At 56.9% G+C, this 23,533-nt stretch overlaps 2 protein-coding genes across 13 annotated transcripts in view; one reads left to right on the top strand and one right to left on the bottom strand.

Annotated features, from left to right (window-relative positions):
* Positions 1–13: 13 nt before the first annotated feature.
* On the top strand, positions 14–9,155 carry LOC309812657 (uncharacterized protein). Of its 3 annotated transcripts, none has more exons than XR_014295363.1 (4): positions 14–1,066; positions 7,380–8,223; positions 8,358–8,405; positions 8,899–9,155. XR_014295363.1 is itself a non-coding variant. In XM_082636572.1 (2 exons), the coding sequence occupies exon 2, from the start codon at positions 7,418–7,420 to the stop codon at positions 8,048–8,050; it is 633 nt and encodes a 210-aa protein (XP_082492698.1). In that variant the 5' UTR covers positions 1,733–4,606; positions 7,380–7,417; the 3' UTR covers positions 8,051–8,240. The 3 variants fall into 3 exon arrangements, 1 of the variants encoding a protein (XP_082492698.1); XR_014295364.1 differs by lacking the exon at positions 14–1,066 and adding an exon at positions 1,733–4,606; XM_082636572.1 differs by lacking the exons at positions 14–1,066; positions 8,358–8,405; positions 8,899–9,155 and adding an exon at positions 1,733–4,606 and having other exon boundaries at positions 7,380–8,240.
* Positions 9,156–12,654: 3,499 nt separating this feature from the next.
* CACNA1C (calcium voltage-gated channel subunit alpha1 C) overlaps positions 12,655–23,533 on the bottom strand; it is a 474,002-nt gene continuing 463,123 nt past the window's right edge. For all 10 annotated transcript variants that reach the window (XM_082636564.1, XM_082636557.1, XM_082636560.1 and 7 more), the window contains 4 exons: positions 22,577–22,683; positions 22,007–22,110; positions 20,283–20,612; positions 12,655–19,525 (listed from right to left, as the gene is read on the bottom strand). In XM_082636564.1, coding sequence (XP_082492690.1) covers positions 19,223–19,525; positions 20,283–20,612; positions 22,007–22,110; positions 22,577–22,683 — 844 coding nt within the window. In that variant the 3' untranslated portion in view covers positions 12,655–19,222. The remainder of the gene's footprint in view (positions 19,526–20,282; positions 20,613–22,006; positions 22,111–22,576; positions 22,684–23,533) is intronic.

Genomic DNA, 23,533 nt, shown 5'->3' with positions numbered 1-23,533 from the left:
GGGCCTCCCTTGCTCTCGGCCGTTTGTGCCCCCAGCGCCCAGCCTGCGCGTTCGCCAGAGACCCGCCCCACGTCTGCTGAGGGTCCGCCTGGCTGATCACTTCTTATTAGTCTCCGGTCCAGAGGAGCCTGCCTTTGGAGCCTGTGGACTAAGTCCCTCCTCCCCGGCCTTCCAAGACCCCCAGTCCCCTGGGCGGCCCCCTTCTTGGGTCCCCGTCACCCCCTGTCCCAGGCCTTGCCCTCCCGTTTTATCCTACACGCTGCTGACAAGTGTGCCTCCCGGAAATGCACTTTTCATTCTTTTCCTGCCTTCATCCTAAGCCCAGCGTCGTCTGCATTTCCTTCCCTGACAACTGACCGCCTCTGCTGGCCCCCGACATCCGCGGACCCAGACGCGCTTACTCCTTGTAATGTAGACAGGCTTCCCAGGTCTGGGGAGGTGGATCTTCTCGCTGTCCAAAGCACCCCTCACCCTTTGCCCTTTGCCCGCTGTTGGCAGACCCCTGGCAACCGTCTGACCCCCCCTCTGCCCGACAGCACCCAGCTGCATTAGGCCTGGAGCTCCGCTGTCTCCAAACACTTTTACTTGTTTATTGTAAAAGAATTTTGGAAAACTCTGCATCCTTCCATACATTTTTAAGATGACACCTGAAAATTTTCATCCTAAGTGTAAACATGTAGAGGCTATAATTACTAAAATTTGACATCAGGAGTAGGCAGCTTCTGAGATGTCCCCCACCCCATCCCACCTCCTGGTATTTGCTTTCTTCTGTATCTCCCTACCTTGAGTGTGCGCTAGGCCTAGTGACCTGTTTCCAGCAATAGCATATGAGTAGGATGAGACAAAAGACAATGGGGAGTCACTGACAAGATTAGGCTACGAAAGACCCGGACCTGGGGTTGCTCAACCCTTTTCTGGTTGCTGTGCGCTGCCCATGGAAAGGCCCAGGCGGCCAAGAGCTGAGAGAGTTCTGGTCAACAGCCAGGAAGAAGCCAAGCCCATCATTTCACAATGACGATGACCGGGAGTCAGTGATCAAAATAATGCAACGATAACGTGAGTTCTGGTAAGTCCTTATGAAACATGATAACAAACTGTTATTTGAACTTCACTTTTTTTTTTTTAACAATTTGGGTTTTTTTTCACATTTATTTATTTTTATTTATTTATGGCTGCATTGGGTCTTCACTGCTGCACGCGGGCTTTCTCTAGTTGCATCAAGTGGGGGCTACTCTTCGTTGCGGTGCACGGGGTTCTCATTGCAGTGGCTTCTCTTGTTGCAGAGCACGGGCTCTAGGTGTGCGGGCTTCAGTAGTTGTGGCATGTGGGCTTCAGTAGTTGTGGCTTGCAGGCTCTAGAGCGCAGGCTCAGTAGTTGTGGCACACGGGCTTAGTTGCTCTGCGGCATGTGGGATCTTCCCGGACCAGGGCTCGAACCCGTGTCCCCTGCATTGGCAGACGGATTCTTAACCACTGTGCCACCAGGGAAGCCCTTGAACTTCACTTCTTAATGAGATGCATGGCTTTTCCTCCAACTGAGTTCATGTATCTGTGGACAAAAACTGCTTATTCACAGAATGGGACATTCAGCATTTTAAATATTTCAGCTGTAAAACTCAGAAAACCTCGTTTACATAATTATGTCATTAGCTCTGTCATAACCATGTTACTCAATTCTTTGAACGCCTTCTGAGTTATGTGCCTAAAATCACATAGCCATCTGTCACCAAATATTTTTAATGATTTGGCAGCTGGAAACTTGATGGAGTCCTTTTCAGTTTTGGTAAAGCAATATTTGGAACCCTCCTGACTTGAAAACGTGTCATCGGAATCTTACTAGACTCGGGTATTTGGAATTGTTCCTTTGCTTAGGAGGTTTTTATGCCCCGGGGCTGGTGAGAGGCCTCCCTCACTTTTGAAAGTGAGAGAAGGGCAGGTGGGAAGAAGAGGTGGGAAAGGAGGATCTCCCCGCACTTGACCCTCGACCTCTGGCACCTTCCCAGATGGGGAAGTTCTTGGAAGACAACACAGGGGCGCTGGGCTCTGGAGACCCACTCCCTTCAAGCTGGGGTCAGCAAGCTCTTTCTGCAAAGGGTCCGAGAGTAGATGTTTTAGGCTTTGCAGCCATATATTTGACTCTGCCCTACACCCCCAAAGCTGCCAGAGACAGTAGGTAAACGCAGGATTGTGGCTATGTTCCAAGAAAATGTTACTTATGGAGACTGACGTTTGAATTTCATGTACTTTTCATGCGTCCCAACGTATTATTCCTCTTTTTTTTGATATTTTCCCCCAACCACTTAGAAGTGTAAAAACCATCTCAGCTCCGCTGGTGGCCAGATTTGGAACAAGGCCCTAGTTTGCTGACCCTGCTCCCAGGCTCCGAGGGGCCTATGCAGCTGCGCCCCTTGGAAAGGGGGCGTGCCTTTGAAATCCCCCGGGGACATGTTAGGATCACAGGGTGCTGCCCCACCCACTCCACACTGATTCAGTTGGTCTGGGGGGGTGGGGGTGGGGGGTGGTGTCTGCTCATAAGTGTTTTTTCATTTCCCAGGTGATTCTAAGGTGTAGCCTGTCCTAATTGCGGCAGACTCTACACAGTTCTCAGGGTACGGTGCTACTTTGTGCCACCAGTGGAAAGCATCACCAATGTAAGCTAAAGTTCACTTTTTTTTTTTTTTTTTTTGCGGTACGCGGGCCTCTCACTGTTGTGGCCTCTCCCGTTGCGGAGCACAGGCTCCGGACGCGCAGGCTCAGCGGCCATGGCTCACGGGCCCAGCCGCTCCGCGGCATGTGGGATCTTCCCGGACCGGGGTCCCCTGCATCAGCCGGCGGACTCTCAACCACTGCGCCACCAGGGAAGCCCTAAAGTTCACTTTTTAAATTGAAATATAGTTGATTTACAATATTGCATTAGTTTCAGGTGTACAATGTAGTGAGTCTCCATTTTTATACATTATGGTCACCACAGTAAGAGCAGTTACCATCCATCACCACAAAGCTGTTACAATATTGTCGACTATATTTCAATACACTTAATATCAATAACCATGAATATATCCTACATAGTCATCTTTTTCACTTCATGCCGGGCACCGAGGGTTTAGAGCTGAATCACTGTGTACCATTTCTTCCCTATATTTTTGACCAGAATTGACATCATCTTTCCTTTGGAATTCCTCTTTGGATTGAACACAAATTGATCCAGGTGGGTTTTTTTCTTGCCCCTTTGTACATTTTGGCTCCAAAGAACTTATGGTACCTTAGAATATGACCTATGACATCAAACCATAAAAACACAATTAGAATTGAAAGTATCAGGGCAGGAAAATAAATACGCCATGAACCTAGTCTAATGGAATTGCCGCCATTGAACGCGTAGTGCTGAGATTTCCGGCGAAAGAAGACAGTGAATTAGTCATTCTCGTCGCTCGGTCAAAGCAAGCACACCATTCCTCTAGTGGAGACGGAGATCCTGACTCGCCACTTGGGAGGGGGTGAGGGGACCAGAGGTGAGCGGTGGGGACAGCCTGAGCAGTCGCCAGACGCCCGCGCTCTCCGCCCAGGAGCTCGGCTGGGGGAGGAGCGCGTTGAAGCGGGATGGGGGCGCCGTGAGGGGCTTCTGCCGAGGATGCAGGGAGAGAGGGTTGATCCGCGAGGCCGCCCCCGGGGCAGGGGAGGCCGGCGGGGCTGCGACCTGGACTCAGTGGGAAGGAGCGGGGCCCTCGCTCCTCCGCGCGCTCCGCTGCAATGAGCTTGGAGGTCGCCGGGAATGAGGAGCTTCCGGACCCTCCCTGTCGACCCTCCAGGCTCAGCCACTGGGGCATCTGAATGCAGGAGCTGGCGGAAGCTCAAGCTCCAGAGCAGGCCCTCGACGCCACGCCCCCTTCTAAACTCCGGGAGTCCCGACCCGAGGGCGCCTCCACCTGCTTTTCCGAGCGCGGGGATTCGTGGGCACCGTGGGGACGGGCAGGCGCGCGGCCAGTGGGCAGCCGGGGGCAGATTCGGAGGAGCGGGGCGGTTGGGGGGAAGGAGGGTCCCCTGGGCTCCGGGACTGGAGAGGGGGAGGCCGGGTGGGGCTTCGGCGCTGTGGCCGCAGAAGCAGGGGCGCAGGTGGTCCCGCCAGGCTCCGTCCCTGCAGAAGCTCAGCTGCTGCCGTGGGCCTAGTCACCGGTCGGCACGTGTCGCCGGAGTTCGGCTCTTTATTTGGGGCCACGAAGCCGTCCCGAGGGAAGAGGGGCCAGGAGGTCTGGGCCTGGAGCCCGGCCTTTCCTTTTCCCACGGTAGCGGCAGGTGAGGTGTGGCCACATGGGGTCCACTTTCTTCCCCTGAGCTTGTCCCAAGGCCGGGCTCTGGGTTCCACTGTCCTGGTTCCTACCCTGGCGCCTCCCTGTGCTGGGCTGTCTGCCGGGAGGGAGTTAATGTTCTGAGCCTCACTTTTCGAAGCTGGAAAGCGAGACTGTTCGTCTCACGAGATTGCTCTAAGGATCAAGGGAGACTGTGAGTGCCTGACTGTCGTCTCAGCGCAGCGCCCGACGTGCTCCCCACTGGCCCCTTCACCTCCACCCCTCGACTACTGTCCCCCATCAGTGCCAGCGCCTCGGCAGGTGACTCTCAAGCTTCCCACGTGTGGGCTGCTTTCCTGGGACCTGATATGGGGGTAACTTCAAAACATTGCTAAGTCTTAGGTGCCTTTTAAAGAGACTCTTCAGGGGGCTTCCCTGGTGGCGCAGTGGTTGGGAGTCCGCCTGCCGATGTAGGGGACACGGGTTCGTGCCCCGGTCCGGGAGGATCCCACATGCCGCGGAGCGGCTGGGCCCGTGAGCCATGGCCGCTGAGCCTGCGCGTCCGGAGCCTGTGCTCCGCAACGGGAGAGGCCACAACAGTGAGAGGCCCGCGTACTGCAAAAAAAAAAAAAAAAAAGACTCTTCAGGGCTTCCCTGGTGGCGCAGTGGTTAGGAATCTGCCTGCCAATGCAGGGGACACGGGTTCGAGCCCTGGTCGGGGAAGACCCCACATGCTGCAGAGCAACTAAGCCCGTGCACCAAAACTACTGAGCCTGTGCTCTAGAGCCCGTGAGCCACAACTACTGAGCCTGTGTGCCACAACTACTGATTCCGTGTGCCACAACTACTGAGCCTGCACTCTAGACTCTGCGAGCCACAACTACTGAGCCTGTGTGCCACAACTACTGAAGCCCGCATGCCTAGAGCCCGTGCTCCACAACGAGAAGCTACTGCAATGAGAAACCCACAGACCACAACGAAGAGTAGCCCCCGCTCTCCACAACTAGAGAAAGCCCACGCACAGCAACAAAGACCCAATGTAGCCAAAAATAAATAAATTAAATAAATAAATTAACAAATAGAGACTCTTCAGCATTCTGTGACAATTTTTCAATAAAAATGCAAAGCATTTTTAAAAAACCCCAGAAAATAACAAGCGTTGGCAAGGATGTGGAGAAATTGGAACCCTTGTGCACTGCTGATAAAAAATGTAAAATTGGGGAATTCCCTGGCGGTCCAGTGGTTAGGACTCGGCGCTTTCACTGCCGAGGATCCCGATTCACTCCCTGGTCGGGGAACTAAGATCCTACAAGCTGCACAGCATGGCCAAAAAAAAAAAAAAACAAAGAAATGAAAAAGAACTACATTATTCAGCAGTTCTACTTCTGGGTCTGGACTTGCAAGAGGTGATTGCAGGGCTCGAACATATTTGCACACCTGCATTCATGGCGGTGTTACTATTCACAAGAGCCCAAGGGTGGAAGCAACCCAAGTGTCCATGGACGAATGAATAGATGAACACAATATGGTCCAACCATACATGCGAACGTTATTCAACCTCAAAAAAGGAAATTATGACACAGGCTACAATGTGGGTGCACCTTGAGGACACTTTGCTAAGTGACATAAGCCAGACATGAAAGGACAGATACTATATCTTTCTTCTTCAAGGCGGTCCTTAGAATAGCCAAATTCATAGGGACAGAAAGTAGATGTTGGTTACCACGGGCGGGGGGAGGGGGTGGGGAGCTAGTGTGTAACGGGGACAGAGCTTCTGTTTGGGAAGATGAGGAAGTTCTGGAGATGGGTGATGGTGAGGGTTACACAACAATGAGAATGTACACAATGCCAGTAAAAATGGTCAAAATGGGAAATTTTGTGTTACGTATATATATATATATATATTTTTTTTTTTTTTTTTTTTTTTTTTTTTTTTGCGGTACACGGGCCTCTCACTGTTGTGGCCTCTCCCGTTGCGGAGCACAGGCTCCGGACGCGCAGGCTCAGCGGCCATGGCTCACGGGCCCAGCTGCTCCACGGCATGTGGGATCCTCCCAGACCGGGGCACGAACCCGTGTCCCCTGCATCGGCAGGCGGACCCTCAACCACTGCGCCACCAGGGAAGCCCTGTGTTATGTATATTTTACCACAATTGAAAAAACACCCAAGGCATTTGTTAAATACTTTAAACTTCAAGTTAAATAACTGGTCACTGTCATTTATATGAACATATGCAAGAGGACAAACCCTGACAATTACCCAAGTTAAGTTGATAAAGATGTGAAGCATTTTCCTCTTCTGTTAAGGTGATGTGTCTAAACCTCTGGCACATATATAGGCCAACGGTAGGCGGTCCGTAGGTGGTCTGTGTTTTATTATTATTATATCAATTTTTTTTTTGGCCATACCACGTGGCTTGTGGGATCTTAGCTCCCCGACCAGGGATCGAACCCGGGCCCCCAGCAGTGGAAGCGTGGTGTCTTAACCACTGGACCTCCAGGGAATTCCCTTGTTATTATTATAGATAAATTCTGGTGATAGGTGCCCTTCGGAGCGTTGTGGATGGAGCCGAGGTTAAGGTGCAGGAGAGAGAAAGGAGCACTGTACTCCTTTTGGCTCCAGTCTTAGGAAATTCCCTGGCAAAGATACAAGGTATAGATTGCCGTGGGGCTTCCAGAACAGCCAGACACACCCAGAGTTGCTGAAGTCACTTTTTTGTTCCTTCCTTCCCTCATCCAAGTATCAAGTCTAGTTCGTCCTTGTTGTGGGTGATAGTCTGTGTGGACAACACGGGCATTGCAAACGTGAGCAGGGTGATTTCCTGGCCTCCAGAGGCTTATCAAAGCGGAGAGGAGAGTTACATGTGTAATAATAAGCAGCTGGGTGTGCCCCCAGGTGGGCAGCCTTTGTCCTGGGCTGCGGGTGGAGAGAGGCAGGACCACGTCCGGGGAGTGCAGGTACCCGTGGTCACGATGTGAAGCCACTGCTGGTGGTGGTCTGACTCGAGCAGACTCTCAGGATGTGCCTGGGCGCCCGGCACGTGCTCACACGTTCTGACCCTTTGCTCTTGTTTTCTCTCCCCTCCCCTCCCGAGGCCGGCCGGAGCCCTCCCGACCCTGAGCGTCCGAGGTGATGGCTGGGGCAGCGGTGGCCACCCTGATCCCTGTGCTGCACTCGGTGGCTGGCGACAAGTCTGGCTACCACGTGGGGCAGCAGCTGCAGTTCGGCTTCATCGCTGTGTACGAAGTGGTGGTGTATGTGGTCCCCATGCCCCGGGCCCTCATCCACGAGGACTTCTGGTGCCACGGCAACATCACCTGCCGCTGCTTGGCCGAGTGCTTTGAGAACCGTTTCAGCAGCCTCACCGTGGGGCTGGGGTGCTTCTCCTTCTTCTGCTTCCTCATGGAGTTCTTCATGGCCCAGGTCCGGCACAAGCAGATCAAGGCCAGGTCGGTGGAGTCGGTGGCAGGGGACGTGGAGGAGGGCTCCGTGGTGGGCATCCGGGAGCAGGTGCCCTCCCCGAAGACGGCCGCCCCCAACTTCTACTGGGAGGAGATGCTGCTGTGTCCCTGCTGTACTTCCTGCTGCAGGTGGGCGCGCAGTGCGTGTTCCTGTTCCTGCTCAGGTACCAGCACCCGCCCCTGGTCAGCCAGGCCACCGTCCACTGCAGCACTGACAGCTGCCCCGGGCCCTTCTTCTGCGTCATCCGCGGCCCTACAGAGAAGCGCGTGTCCATCTACACGCTCATCGCCGTGTCCATCGTGATCATCCTCTTCTGCTCCGGCTTCTTCTTCTACAGCGTCCACCACTACCTGCTCCAGGGCCGGCCCAGCGCCACGTTCTGTCCTGGCTGACGCTGGGGGTCTGGGTCCCTCCGAGCTCTGTCCTCGTGGGGCTTCCTCCCGCCGACCTTCGCTTTCCTCCTCCGCAAAATAAATGTGTGTGTTTACGTCCCCTGCCCACAGCCAGGCTCGGGTTGTTTAACTGGGGGTGGGGGTGGGGGGCATGTGGTGACAGGTCCAAGATCCTCCCCGGGGCCCGTGACGCAGAGCTTCCCGCCTTGTTCTTCCAGCGTCTTCCGATAGATCGGCGGAGCTGAGAGCCACCAAGGTCCAAGGAGGTTGGTGGGGCCCCGGGATGCGCTGTAAATGCAGAGGGTGGAGCCGCAGCCCCACCTGTGCTCTCCCCGCCAGCGTGATGCTCCCAAATCACTTAGGTGGACGTGCTTAGGATTTCCCCCTCGTGTAGCCTCGGTTCTGAGGCTGACTGTGCAGATCAGGTGTCCCCCAGAGACTTTCCGCCCCGATGTCCATGCCTTTGTGTAATCCCTCCCTTTTGAGCTCAGGCAGGAACCATGAGTTGCTTCTAACCCACCAGATGTCACGCCTGTGAGACAGAAGACTCTCCCTTACTGGCTTTGAAGGGAGGGACTTTGTGGGTAGGAGCACGGCAAGGAAGTGCAGGCATCCTGTTTGAGGTGAGAGGGGCCCCCAGGTGATGGCCAGCAGCAAAACGGGGACCTCAGTCCTGAAACCGAGAGAGGCCCTATGGTCCCCCATCTCTTGTGGGCAAGGTTCTAGCCTCCATGACCTTCCCCGGCTTCCAAAGGGCAGATTCGAACAGTTGCTCATCAAGGGAGGAGCCGGCCAAAGACCACCTGAGGCGAGACTAACGGGACCGGAGAAGCTCTTCAGGATTAGAAGACTGACCACTTGAGACCCTGCACACCCCCTCGTCTGTCAGCAGCCCCAGCCATGAACCACATTATAAAGCCCCTCATCAAATCCTCTGGGGTTGGGACACAGTTTTCGAGGCAGGAGCCCACCGTGTCCCCCTTTTCCCGGCAAAGCAATAAAGCTGTTCTTTTCTGCTTCACCCAAAACTCCGTGAGATTCGATGTGGCACTCGTGCAGAGAAGCTGAGCTTTCGGCATTAGTCCTACAACCGCAAAGGAATCGAATTCTGCTCACAACTTAAATGAACTTGGAAGTGGCTTCTTCCCCAATCAAGCCCCCAGATGGGAACACAGCCCAGTGTGCCGTGGATGGCAGTTTCAGGAGACGGCAGAGGACTCCGCCTGGGCTCCTGACCCACAGAAACTGTGGGTCACTACAGGTGTGTTGTTGTAAGCTGTTAGGTTTGTGGAAATCTGTTGCCCAGCATAGAAAACGAGCACACTGACACCAGGGCCCCACCTGGTACAGGAGCCGGCGGAAGCTGGGTGGTCTCAGCTTTCATGCGTCTGTGGAGGCGTGCTTTTCTTCCATCCCAGGAGACGATTCTCCTTTGCTCTCTCCAGCAGCCGGCCCAGCCCCAGCCGAAGCGGCTTGTGCCAGGGACTGAGGCCACTGCTGCGTCTGCCCCTCCTCCCTGGGTAAGGGAGCCCCTGCATGGGCCAGCTCAGCGTCCTGAATGACCCACTGGCTCTGCGCTGGGCCCAGCAAGGCAGGACCTGAGGGCCCAGCACCTTCCGTTGCACATACGGTCACAGATACATGACCTTGCTGGGCTCACACCCCACCCCACCCCACCCCTGCCTCCAGGCACAAAGCCTCCAGATGCACCTCGACTCCCCCGCCAGGCTGGACGTCTTTGTGCAGACTGTGGGCAGGGCCTGTGCAGCCCCGCTTAGAACCTCAGCTGGGCTGTGGGGAGACTCTAGCCTGTGGGTGAGGCTTCACCCAGTGCATTCTTGGTGTTGTTAGAAGACGGGTTACTCCTGGGACGGGTGGGGCATCATAGGGCAGAATCAGAGCCAAGCATTTCTATCTGCCCAGCGCCCAGAACAGTGTCGGGTACATACTAGGGACTCAAGAAGTACTTTTTTAGACCATGGGGGTATAAGCACGTGGTCTCAGAGAATCTGGGCCTGTTTCTGGGGCTTGTAGGCAGTGGTGACACGGCTCTCAGTCAGGTTCACAGAGTTGGAATCAAGGTCTGGCTTGTATCACAAGCAGGCCTCTCACCCCCACTGTCCTGGGCTCATCTGGTTGCAGGCGATGGTGCCCAGTGGTCAGGTCTGTAGATGGAGGCTGCTCAGGGCTTCAGCTTGACCACAGGAAGGACTGGACGCGGAGTGGTCAGTGGATAGCCACGTCTGAGCATCTACTCATCCAGGTGAAGACTATTCCAGGCAGAGGGACGAGCAAGGGCCCCGCGGGGGTTACTGGTATGTTCAGTCAGGGGCAAAACCCTCTCCGGTCATTTGAATAGGGAGAGGCTAACACAAAGACTGGCTAACTACCTACAGGGGTTGAGAGAGGACTCTCGGTTTATGGAAGCACCGGAAGGCAGCTTCTGCCGCGAGGGCCGAGGGAGCCTGGACGTGGAGGACGGTGTGGCTGCACAGGGGCGAGCCATCTGCGGGGGACGGAGAGACTGGCCAGAGGGGGCAGGGAGCCGGCTCACGGGGCCCCCAAGGTGGCCACTGCTGGCCCCATACCCCCAGCACTGGCTGCTGCACTAAGAAGCAGCCCATGGGGAGGAATTCCCGTCTGTCCCCACGGCCTCCTGGGCCCTTCCAGGACATCTGTCCTGTTTCCTGAAAAACCCCGACCTCAAGGCATCCAGCAAAGGAGAAGTGCCACAGGGTCCAGCCCAGGGTCATAAAGCAGGGGGAAGAGTGTGGCCCTGGGGCTGACAGCTGGCTCGGTCCCCCCCGGGCCACTCAGCGTCTGTGTGAGCTCCTAGCCCATGGGACTTCCAAAGGACAGTGGGCACCTCTGCTCAGGGAAGGGGCCTGCACACCATCCTAGAAGTGGGGACCGTCCCAGCAGCACCCTGCCCGGCGCTGGCTGCATTCAGTGTTTCCAAATGGAGCCACGGCTCCAAGGGAATGTTTTCACCTGATGACTGCATTAGAAAGGAAATGACGTACAAGGAGCTGCAGCCAATGAAAAGCGTAGGTGCCTTTTATTATTAGCTGGAAAGGTGTCTGATAACATTCACGGTGGGGCTCTGCGAAGGCTGGGCCGAGCCCCTCACGCGGGTCTTCCAGCCCCATTTCCTGCGGCCTGACTTTTGGGCTGATGGGTCCAGATGGGCCTCTGAGAGTAGGGGCTTGAGAGCCTGTGGAGCCCACCTACCTGGCAAACCGCGTGCAAACAGGGAGCAAGACGGAGATACACAGAAAGAAGGCGGGAAAAAGCAAGCGCAGGAGAGAGTGTCAGGTGCGTCCACTGACTTTCCACCACACAGCCATCCCGCACCCTTGTAATGGGCCCAATTCATATCGACTTCTCTGGGCAGTCAGACCAACAATCACATCCCCCTTGGGGGAGAAAGGAGGAAGTGGGCAGAAGTAGGCCCGAGGAGGGGGAGGGGTGGGCCAGGCCTACACGCTGACCCAGAGAGCATAGCAGCAGGGAGGCCGTCCACGCGTGAGGGCTGCTCGCGTGGTGACCACTCCCAGGGCGAAGCCTGGCTCCTTCCGTCCCACTTGAGGAAGCATTCAGAATGCAAGCAGAACAGATGCATCACAGGGCAAGTCTCCAGTCTGTCCCGGATGATCGAAAGTATCAAACTTTGGCTCTTCAGTCATTGCTGCTACGAAGTGATACCTCACCACTGACCGTGACCCGAAGTCCTGGCTCCTGCTCTGGAAGCTGGACAAGCAGCCTCCACGCGTGTTCCTCTCCTCCGAGCCTGGACTCCAGAGCCCAGGGTCCAGGTTGGGGGGCAGGGTTGGGGCCGAGGCGGCTCCAGCAGAGGAGGAGGGAGGGCGGTGATGACTCGTAATTCCCGGAATGGACTCAATCGTCCACGGGGACAATCTCGTAACTGTATCCAACTAAGACGTTATTTCTGGGACAAGTTATTGTGACACAGGGAATTATTCTGAAAGGTTTGCCTGAGTCTGTTTAATAATCAAAAAAAAAAAAAAAGAAAAGAAAACAACTTACCTATTTATAGCTTTCAAAGTTTTGTTTTTTTTTAAACTATTTTGGCCGTGCCATGAGGCTTGCGGGGTCTTAGTTCCCCGACCTCGGACTGAACCTGTGCCCTCGGCAGTGAAAGCGTGGAGTCCTAACGACTGGACCGCCAGGAAAGTCCCCAAAGTACTTTCACATACATGCTCTCATCACCCGACTTCTCTCCTCTTCCTTCCCCCCTCCCTCTCCTTCATTTATTCAAAACCAATTTTGTGCCTTTCCCGATTGGGGGTGGGGGGCAGCTCTTGTCTTCTGTGCATCGTGCATTTAATTTCTCCTATTGTGTCCCTTGTCAACCTTTGACCATTTTTCTGTTAACCTTTTCACTGCAAGGAAGACCTGGGTGATGAGATGAGTTGCTGAAATGAGGTCAGAGACCGTCCCCGGGGTCAGATTCCCCGGGGTCAGGTTCCCCGCGTTCCCCTGGCCGTCCTCCCCTTTGGAGGATGAGAGTTAAGGGCGTTTCTGTGAGTCCAGGAAACGGGATGAGAAGGCGAGAGGGATGACCGACCGGACCAACGTAGACATTGTTAAGAAATTTATTTGCAATTCTTGTTTTTTGTTTTTTTTTTGGTTTGTTTTTTAAATAACATCATTCCTTAGATAAAAATGCAATCTTACAGGAATATACATAGCGTCTCACACAGAGATGGCCCTGAAGCTCTTCTCGATTCCCTGGCCTCTCTCGAGGTGAGAAGGGACCCAGGCGAGGCCGCTGACTTGGGGTGATTTGATGATTACAAACTGTACAACAGTATTTACAACATGAGGCTGTGAAGCCGCAGGGCCTGGAGGGAGGTGTACGGGACGCAGGGGGTGGGGAGGGGATGGGCGCAGGGGCGACGGTGGGGGCACCGACTTCTGGGAACGAGCATGATTCGGTGGGTCGGAGGATGAAGGGGGTCCGAGCTGGGACAAGAGGCGGAGGGGGGGTGGAGGGGCTGCGTCTGTACCTCCCGCACGGAGGACCTTGGCTTGGTAGCTCAGGGGCATCAAAATAAAACAGGGAAATTGTGACAGCGATACACACTCTGGCGCTTCACCAACCAATGGGGGGCCCGTCACCCTGATTCTTAGTGGACGTGTGTTTTCCACGGTGGTTCTCGCTGCTACATCACAGACTAGTCCAGACCTGCTTGTGCCTTGGACATCCGGGCCTCCAGAGCCAGACCTTATTCCCTCAAGGCTCTGGGAGAACAGTGGAGGGGGGCGGGCAGGGAGGTCAAGGCCAGACTCTGAGGGTGGGTGGGATGCCCTTGACGTGCAGGCAGTAAGGGGCCTCTGCATCTGGGTCTCTGGGGCCGCCTTCTGAAGGAGACCTTGGTGCTGGATTATTTGTTTTACAAACCATCTACCCTTGAGTCCCAAGTTCTGTTTTTCCCTTTCAAGCCTGGCATGGTGTCTCCACGGTGGGACATCTTGGGGGAGGGGGGCTTGGAACCCAGTGACCCGTCTAGGGACAGGGCCTCCCCTGCCCCCTGCTCTGGGCTTTGGGGCCCCGCAGGCCACGCCCTCAGGAGCCAGGGCAGCGGGTGGCGACCGAGGCTGGGCCCCCTTCTCCTCATGCCGGCCCACAAACCCAGGGGCACCGAGGATGGCGGGACGGGAGCCTCCGGGCCGCACCGTGACTAGGAAGCACTGTGCCCACCTCCGTGTCTCCTACAGACACGGCTCTCCCCTGAAACAGACAGCCTCTGACCCCAGAGCGGCTCAGATGTGAGCTCGGTGGAACATCTTCCCACTCACAAGTCCTCCCAGGTGGTGAATTGTCGTACATGTCTGATTCACGTGGACTAAGTGTCACACTCCCTTTCCAGGAGCCGTATCCAAGTCACACTACTTATTCTGAAACCTGGGTGCCTGGATACCCTACAAAAGGGGAGGCGCCTGCAGCAAGGCAGCCCCAACCCACAGGAGGCTGTGGACTCGGCTGATGTGACATCCAAACTCTTGTCCCGCTCTCTAGTCCCCCTCTGGGCGTCCCTGATTTAGGGGAGAAAGGGAATGTCCATGGAAGACCCCACCTCCGACTGCTCTCAGGGTTCAGTGATTTGCCCAACTCAGCCTAACGGTATATTCCATACACTCCACTGCAATCGCCAGTTCCCCTTCAGAGAGCCCACAAGGAGGCTGTTCTAAGACACCAGGGAGCCTCAGGGGCTTCGCCACCCGCCTGCTATGGACCAAACCTCCTAAAATCATGGCAAGAAAAAATCTTGACTTTAAGAGTGGTGGTATTTTCTCCATGAAGAGAAGTGATATTTAGTTCATAGTAGAATTCAGTCCGGACGGCACGCTTCCACCCGGGGGAGGACCTCTGCTTCTCTCTCCAGTCAGCACTCAGCCTTCTGAGAGGAGGGCAAAGCCAGGCATCTTGATCCCAGCCCGAGGGCTGGTGCCTGCCCCGTCAGGGTGCGTGCGCGTGTACAAGAGCGTGTGTCGGTGTGCGCGCGTGTGGGGTGCAGGTCTCTCCCCAACGATGCGGAACCCTGGCAGAAACACATTTACCTGCTGGTTTGCTGCCTGGCCTCACAAAGCAGGGTTTCGTTGGAAACAAAAATAAATAAATAAATAAAGTTAAACCCAGAAATGGCTTCACAAAGAAACTATGTTAGAATCTGCTCACAGGCCCCTTCTCACTGAACCGGGGGAAGAGGGAAAACGGGGGGCTGGGGAAAAGGAGGGAGGCCCACCCTGATGCGGGCACAGCTGCCAGGAAAGCTGGGCGCTGGCTTCCTGTGGTGACCCCGGGGTATCCCCCCAGCCCGCCTGTCGTCCCACTGGAGCCCGTGGCCCACACGCGGGAGAAGTATCCGCAGAGAGGGGGACAGAGTGGCAGACACCCCTAACGGCCAGAGACAGTGGTTTGGCTGGGAAAACAGCACCAGAGCACTTTTATTTTTCTCTTCTTCTACGGTCGATCTTGAGGCCCCCGCCTCTCCGCTGTCCCGGCCACGGCGGGCCGTCACACCGGACACTTCCTTCCACAAAACAGGAGCAGACACAGAGGGTCAAAACATGCCCTCTTTTGCCCCAGTTTCCCTTCGGTTCAGTGCTGGCACCTTCCGCAGACCAGAGCCTGGTCTTTAAAAAAACAGACCTGGCCTGGGCTCTGGTTCGACGGACCAGCGGCTTAGAGGGTCGACACCAGGTCGCCCGGCCCTTGGCCTCTTGGACAGCGACACGCCCGTCCTTCCGGTCTCGCTGGGTGTGGAGGTGCCACCCCCGTGCTCAGCAATGCCTGTGACGGTGGCCTGACGAGGCTGTGGGCCTCCACCACGCAGGCTCCTCCCTGTGCTGGTCTAGGTGCCGTTCTGTTCCTTGGCCTATGGGATGGGGGGCACATACTCTCAACTGGCCCCTGGAAAGCAGCCCTCACCCCCTCGATGACCTCCAAGCTCCTCCCTTTCAGGGGCTCTTCTTCCTCAGAAAGACGTCACATTGGCCTTGGAGGGTGTGGTGCCCTCAGCTAACGGATGGGGAGACGGTGTGTCTGGAGGCCGGCCGGCAGGAAGTGATGGGCGGCTCAGGATGAGACCCTGCAGCTCGGAAGCCACGGCGTGGAGGAGGATAAAGACGGGTAAGGCAGACCCTTGGGTCCCAGTCAGACTGAGAAGATGAGGGAAGAGACTGGACGAAGAGCTTCTGAAGCAAAGCAGAGAAAAATTCACAGATCGAGCCAAAATCTAGGGGAAATGTCTGCATTTTAACCCAAGACCAAAAAGAACCTTCTAGGAGGTGGGTAGAAAGGAGACAGCCGGGAATCAAGCCAACCACGTAAGTAACTGTAAGGTTAAGGTGGAAACAAGAGGCTGGCCCAGCAGGGGACAAACACAGACCAGCTTCACCAAACCCTGAGCCTAAACTCCTCAAGTCCTTCAGGTCCTTGGCCATCATGGCTTTTCTCCTGCTGCTCAAGGGCTTCAGAAAACACAATGGTTCTGCTTTCCAAGGTCATGGGAAGATTCTGTTTTGGGTGCAGAGGTGGAGACAACAAGACGGATGAGGCTCGGGAGGATGGGTGCCGCGTGTCCGTCCCACCCTAGCTGGTCCTGAGCTCTGGCCCAGGAAGACCTCTCCCTGGATGGGTCTTCCCGACAGAGACAAAGCTGACGGCAAAGGAGAAGCACGCCTGCAGTGTGCGTGGTGATGGGGGGGACGCGCTTAGTGGAGCCCTGGGAGTAGCTGGCATAAGCCCAGCATGAGCCGGTCGCTGAGATTTGGTGACACAGATGAAAAGCCCAAAAGGAAAACAGAAGACAGCACGAGAAGGTCGAGTGTGTGCCGGCGTGTGTGAGGTCAGCTAAGAGTCCACAGCTCTATCCAGGGGCCAAATGCACAGCAAGAGCTGGGTATCAACCCCAAAGGGCTCCGCTCTCCATCAGAACTAAAATCCTAGCAGCCGCGGCAGACATCTAGGGAAACGGGACAAAGGACCTCAATGTAACTCCTACAAGACCTCGATGGCACCAAGAAGGAGCGCAGAGACTGGAAGGGTTGCGCTTGGAGGAACAGAGAGCAGCCCTCGCATGTGTTCACCTGGGGGCGTGCACATCAGGCCACCACAGGAAAACCTGTCTTCACGGAGCAGCGGGCACTGCCTGGCTTTGACTTCTAAGTTGCTCTTGTAAGTCAGCGCCAAGAAGCGCTGAGCGAGCCCGGGGCTGGAAGAGACTCAACGGGGAAGGTCTGGATGAACGGTTGGGTCCTGCTTCCCCCGAATCGGTCACTGTTGGAACCTGTTTGAAGGATGTAGCACCCGGGTGATGTCCAGGTGGGTGCGGGGGCAGAGAGATGCCCCCACAATGCCTCCGGGCCTGCCCTCACCACGAGTTCCCCACGCGCCGCCCGCCCCCAGTCCTCGTCCCTCCGTGGCTGCCGTACCGCGAGGGGTGGGCTGGAGGAGACCCTGTTCCAGAATGAGTGAAAGATGGAGAAGCGAGCAGGACGGACTTGGCTTTGGATGGACAGGATGCACCTGCTGCCTGGCTCCGGCCCCTGCTGTCGGCTGAGGACCCCCTCCCCTCCACCCTCCCGGTCAATGGGCACTTCCCTAAGGAACGCTTGTGCCAGGGCGGGGGGTGGTGAAGGGTAAGGTCAGCCACCTTTCCCGGGGGGACCCGGTGACGAAAGAGGCTGCTTAGGGCGCCTCACGGCCCCTCACGGTGCAGGGCTCTCCCCGGAGAAACTCCAACTCTGAAAACCAGGGCAGAGCAGACAGAGTGACGTGGGAAGAAGACGGGTCCTGGTCTCTCAAAGCAAGACACGGAGGCACCTATTACCCCGTCTGGGGAAAAGTGAGGGAAACGGAAGAGAACACAAGATATGCAAAACAGTGAGGCCCAAGCCTGCGTCGGGACCCACACGGGTAGTGCCGGCACTTGTCACACAAAGGACAAGAAAAGCTGTCCCCTTTTTCCCCAGCCACACGTAGAAAAGCACTTAAGAGCTCAAAGGTGAAGCTTGTCACACTCCAAATACAAAATGATTTACTTACATGCAGCAAATATACAAGAAGTGAATCCAAAACCAAACTTAATTCATTATATTCGCCTGGCACAATTGCAATTCAGTTTTAAAAAAATATTTGTAAAATACTGAGACTGACCTGAATTCAAGTATAACGGTCTCTTCAGCAGAAACACCATCAATGCAGTAAAACATTACACGGAACAAATCGAAGCAAAACGCCTTCTGAGTTTCTCCCTTAAATTTCTGTGTGGTTTTTTAAACACAGTTTTAATGCCAACACAACTCACAACTGTATTTTTAAAATGAATATTATTGCATTGTTTTTGCATATCTTGTGGGACAGAAAATGCAGAGTTACTGATTCCCGTTTCAGAAGCAGAGACAGTGGTTTGCTTTTGCTTTCAAACGGCCCCAGATTCAGAGCTCCCCACCCTTAAGCCCCAAGGGGAACTGCGGGCAGACTGGCGGCCCGGGCGCAGCGTGGCTGCAGACTCAGCCCACGCCCGCACACACACAACCCACCGTACACACGGCACACACACTCCTAGAGACCCCGTGCTGCTTCCTCTCTCGGGCACACGCTACTACACACATTTGTGCAAGACCCTACCAAGTGCATTGCTGATCACCTTTAAATTATGAAACCAAACCGAAGAAATCTTGTCACTACCTAAGGAAATGATAACAAACTATTGGGCATACACCACGGCTGGTAAAACTCTCCCACGGCGGCTCTGTTGAATCCTCCGTAGAAAAGGAAACCACGACCGTTAAATAATACAACAAAACTGAACCCGATTTACATTTGCAAGAGTGAAAACGGTAAGGTGGGTGGCTGCAAAACTTTGTAAACACTCTTCTCCCTCCCCTCCCCCTGGGAAAACAAAAGTATAAAAAAACAAAACCCCCCAAATGAAAACTGCAACATGCTGTGAAGAAAAATGTCAAATCCCCAAACAAAAGAGCGCTGGACAGGCGCTCAGCACCACCGGTCTTGTCCCGGCGGGCGTGCCCGCTCCCCCGGCGCCGACGGTGCGGTGTGGCCGTGACCACGGCCGGGTGGGAAGGGGGTCCAGACGCGGGTGGCGCAGGGGGCGGTGGCCAGCCTTGGCTTGGAGCTGCAGCGCCCTCCCCTCCCCAGGGCCTGGCCGGGGCCTCCTTCCTTCCGTGAAGGCACAGGGCCCTGGCTCTACGGGGACAGTGAGGCTCATACAGAATATGTGCAAAATGAGTTCTTGACAAGCAGAGTTGAAAGACACCCGTTTGGCGCAGGGTCCTTTGGGTGAGGGTTGAGGGAGCCGAGGCGGCCGCGGGGGGCCCCCCTCCCTGGTGCCCGCGCCCTCCCCCCACCGCTCCCCGCCGGACACGGACCGCGGCTGCTCCTCTCCTGGCCGCCGACTCGGTCTTGTCCCTACGAAATGAATGAAGACGCTGTTCCGGTTAACTCCAGGTCACGAGAACAGTGAGGCACTTCTGAAACGGACCCATTAGGAACATGGAGACAAATAAAAACCCGGCATCTCCGGCCCGGCTGCTACAGGCTGCTGGCGAAGGCCCTGCTGTCCCGGGGCTCCTCTCCGCCCTGGCGGGGCTCGGGGCTGGGCGCCCAGGCCGCGTCCTCCGCGCCCCCCTCTCGGTCTGGCCCCGGGTCCCTGCAGTTTGCACACGGGAGCAGGGTACCGTTGGGGCTCTGCTGGGCGCCCCCGCTAAGGATGTTGTCGGCCGCGCTCTCCATCTCCTCGATGGTCATGTCGCAGGCGTCGGCCAGCTCCTGGGTGGTGGCCTCGAGGAACCTGGGATCCTGAGCAAAGTGCCCGAGTCCTTCTGAGATCAAGACCTGGGGGAGAGGGAGGCCGCGACGGCGTTACTCCTGAGCCCGGCTCTTCCCTTCGGGGCCGGCGCAGGGGCTTCCGACTGGTCACTTCGGGAGGAGAGTGTCTGTACGTGCGTGCGTGTACTCGCGTGTGCGTGCATCACGTGAGTACACGTGTGTGTGGTTGCGCACCGGGCAGGAGTGCGACGGAGCGCCCCTGCGGGCATTAGGGGCGTGCGGGCCGGAGGAGAGACAGCGGGGCGGGGGCACCGTCATCAAACGCAGGCAACCTGGGCGCACGGAGGCCACAGGGGCCCCGGTCCTTCCCTCCCACCCACCCGGCGCCCCAGGACGCCCACGTGACTCTTTCCAGGAAACCTTCAGTCTCCTTTGGTGACACCTGGCCCAGTGCCACTGGTTGCTTTTCTGGGGGTGAGGATCCCGGGGACGATGCGTGTGCGTGTGTGTGTGCACGCGTGTGCACGCGTGTATGTGCAGGACACACCCGGCCCCTGCCCGCTCTGTCCCGAAGCATCTGCCCCCTTCCTGGAGGCCTCGGGGAGCAGCAGGTGAGCCTGGAATACACCCCAGCCCCCGCCCGCTCCTCCCACCCCACGTGCCCTCATGGTCCCCCCGACGCCCTTCCTCGGCCGGGCTGGGCGCTCACGCGGACTTGAGACCTGACTGAGGGTCCTTCTGGCCGGGAGACTTGACACCCCCCAGGGCCCCTCCATTCTGCCTGTGGGGCCCCTGCCCAGGCCGCGTGGCTCCGCCTACTCACCGCCTCCACCAGGCTGCTGGCGCTGCCGTGGAAGGGCCGGCCCCGGGGCCCCGCCGGGCTGGGCACAGTGAGGGACACGGGCCGGGCCCTCCGGATGCCGCCGCTGTCCCCGCAGGGCGTGGGCTCCCCGGCCCAGGGGCCGCAGTGAACGGATGGGAAGCTGCTGGTGAGCTTGTCGCTGGACTCGGCCCCCTCCAGCCGCAGGGTGGGCACAGGCCGCGGGGGCCAGGCCGGGCCGGGCGTGGCAGGGGGCGTGGCATGCGGCGGGGGGAGGGCGCCAGGGGGATGGCTTCTCTGCAGGAGGGGGCTCAGGCCCGCCACAGCCAGCGCCTGTGGACACGGCACGAGAGTGCGGGTCAGGGGGCCTCAGCCGTGTCCCACTGCCCAGTGCTCGCACGCTCTCAGTCAGGCACCCGGACCTGGAGCCGGTCTCAACCGCCCTAAATAGACTCTGTGACCATCATTCTGCAGGGATCTTTCTCCTCTAAGCTCAGAAAGCCAAGGGCCAGTGGGATCCAGGTCCCCTGCTCTCTAGCCCTGGCCCCATCCCCCGTGAGCCATGGATCCTCTCCACCTGCTCTGACGTGATGGGTCCAAGGAAGCAACACTGCCTGGTGGGGAGGCTCAGCCCGAGGGGCAGAGAGGCGGGGAACGTGGCCGCAAGGGTCAGAGGGCAGCTCAGAAGCATAAGGGGAGGCTGTAAATTGAGGGAGGTTTTCCTTCCAGCACGATAAGCAGAGATGGGTGAAATCAGCTTCTAGAGATCTCTCAGAGAAGCACACGCGGTGTCCCCCAGCCTGCTGGCCTCCCTGCCCACTGCTCTCGAGGGCCCCCAGTCTGGGGTCCTGGGTCCCTGGGGATCTGAGGGAGGCGTTAAGGCTCTGCTCGACATTCCAGAAAGCCCTGTGGAGACCACGTGTATTCGTGCGATGGCACACAGGCTGAGCAAAATCGTGTATTTCTTTGAGCAGAAATACCATCGCCCTGGCAGAGCCACGCTGGCTGTCTTATGCCGACTGTAAGCTTTGATTGGCACTGAATGCCTTTGGGGATTAAAAAAGTCATTTAAAGCAAAGGCCCGTGGTAAGGGAGTATGTAATCACAGAGGTAAGAAGGTGGGGAGAATCTAGTTTAGACCCTAATTGTTTAGATGTTGGAAATCTCTGTCAGTTCTAGGGTCCTAAGAGCAGCTTGATGCTGGGGTCTTGGATTTCGCCATCTTTTGGCATCACCCAGGCCAAGAGCCGGTTCAACTGCTGAATCTGCCTGGACCCACTTTCCTGACATCATCCCTGTCCCTGACCGTGCTGCTGGAACACTCTCTGGTCATTTCCATATTCCAGTGGGTGGATTTTTGTGCAGCTAAATGTCCAGGTGTCTTATGGCTCTAGGTATGACCGCATCTGCCTGTCGTGTAGCCATGTCTGGGGAGGGAACATCTGGCCACTGGGAGGAAAATGCTCAGGCCGACCTGGAGCAGCTGGTCCTTCCAGCCTCCAGAGGGGCTCCTGCTCTCCAGGACCTCCCGGGTCTCCCGCCTGGGACAGCATGGTCCTCATGTGGGAAGAGCCCCCTCCCTGGGGGCTGTTAGGGCCAGGGGCGGGGACACAGCCGTGGTCTGGACAGGAAGGCTGACAGGCATCTGGGGGATTTGGTGCACGATCATCACGGGGTTGTCCAGTCTGCTAGGTGGTGGCCTGCGGCCTGTCCCAAAGTGGGGCTACCTGATGGTGGACGAGATGCAGGGGCAGGACTGTCCTCTGAGAGACGTCTCCCCCTGGACTCTTCTGCCGCTTCAGACACTCAAGGTGGAAGGAGGCCCTTCGACCTGCGGAGCAAGTGAGGGGTCAGCACGGAAGATGACACGGGGGACTTCCCTGGTGGCGCAGTGGCTAAGACTCCACGTTCCCAATGCAAGGGGCCTGGGTTCGATCCCTGGTCAGGGAACTAGATCCCACATGCATGCCGCAACTAAGGAGCCTGCATGCTGCAACTAAGGAGCCGGTGAGCCACAACTAAGACTTGGCGCAACCAAATAAATAAATAAATAAATATTAAAACAAAAGAGAGAGAGAGAAAAGAAGATGACATGGGCCCGACGGCTCACACCGAGGGAGGGGCACGGACGCCTCCTCCCCCCGCCCCGGGGCCCTCGCTGAGATGCAGCATTAGCACACGTCCAGCCCAGCCGTGGGCCACTTGAGCCCCACGGGGTGACGTTCCTCAGTCACCCCTGTGTGCCTGGCCACCGTCACGGGGGGGTGGCCACCTTCAGAGAGAGGGTCTCAGGTTACCTAGGGAGGCGGAGCGCAGGAAGCCCCTCTTCGGAGAGAGATGGACGTCTCTCCTGTCGTCCTCGGGGGGCGCCAGCTGCCGATTCTCATCGTCCCGGTAGGAGAGCCTGGAAGCAGAGGACACCGGGCACTGTCACCTCCGGGCAGCCTGCTTCCTCCCTGGTGAGGGGACCCCCACTCCGTGCTCTCTAAAGGCTGCACTCTCTGCTGTCCCGGATGTTCCCGGCTCCTTCCGCCTGTGCCCCGTGTGTCCTCCCGCACTTGTGATTCGAGGCAGGGGGACCACCGCTGCTGAGAAAGCTGGAAACCAATTCTGGGCCTGCAGCTTCTCTCCGCAATGGCATGCTCACAGGCGGATGCTGTCTACCACGGCCACTGCCAGCACGAGACCACACTTGTGCCCCCTCGCTCTCCGGGCCCGCCCACCCTTGGTCAGCAAGAGCGCGAACGTGCGGTTATCGGTGAGGGCAGCTGCGGGCCCTTGGGGGTGTCTAGTGAGTCAACAGCTCCTGAGCCTTCTAACGGGGACTCCGTGAGAAACGGCTCCTCCTGGCCCAGGGCACAGGACAGACGTGCCCGAGGGCTGGACTCGGGTCCGTGATTACCTTCCCTGAATCCGCGGCACCCGAGAGCCTCTGTTCTACCTTGGCCTGGGCTATTTCACTGAAAAAAAAGCCCTTGTGGCCCCTAAGTTGATTTTGCAACCCCTAGTGGAGCCGTCTGCACCCCAGACGCCCGCTTGTCTTCTAAGCCCTTCGCGTCACAGACGAGGCCACCGCCTGTGCCTGGCGTGACTCCACGTACTTTGAGGACAGAGCCTGTACTCCTGGTGTGCTGTCTGCAAGCATCTGCAGATGTGCAGGGAAGGTTCTGGACAAAACCCACGATGCTTGCCTCTCATGTTCAGCTTGGTCACCCTCCCGATTACACTAGCTTCTTATCCAGACCGTAACCACT

The sequence above is a fragment of the Mesoplodon mirus genome (genome assembly GCF_964341445.2).
Source record: "Mesoplodon mirus genome assembly, chromosome: 11".
Lineage (NCBI taxonomy): Eukaryota > Metazoa > Chordata > Mammalia > Artiodactyla > Ziphiidae > Mesoplodon > Mesoplodon mirus.
Note: the sequence above shows the minus strand (reverse complement) of the source record. Positions and strands in the feature narration are given on the sequence as shown.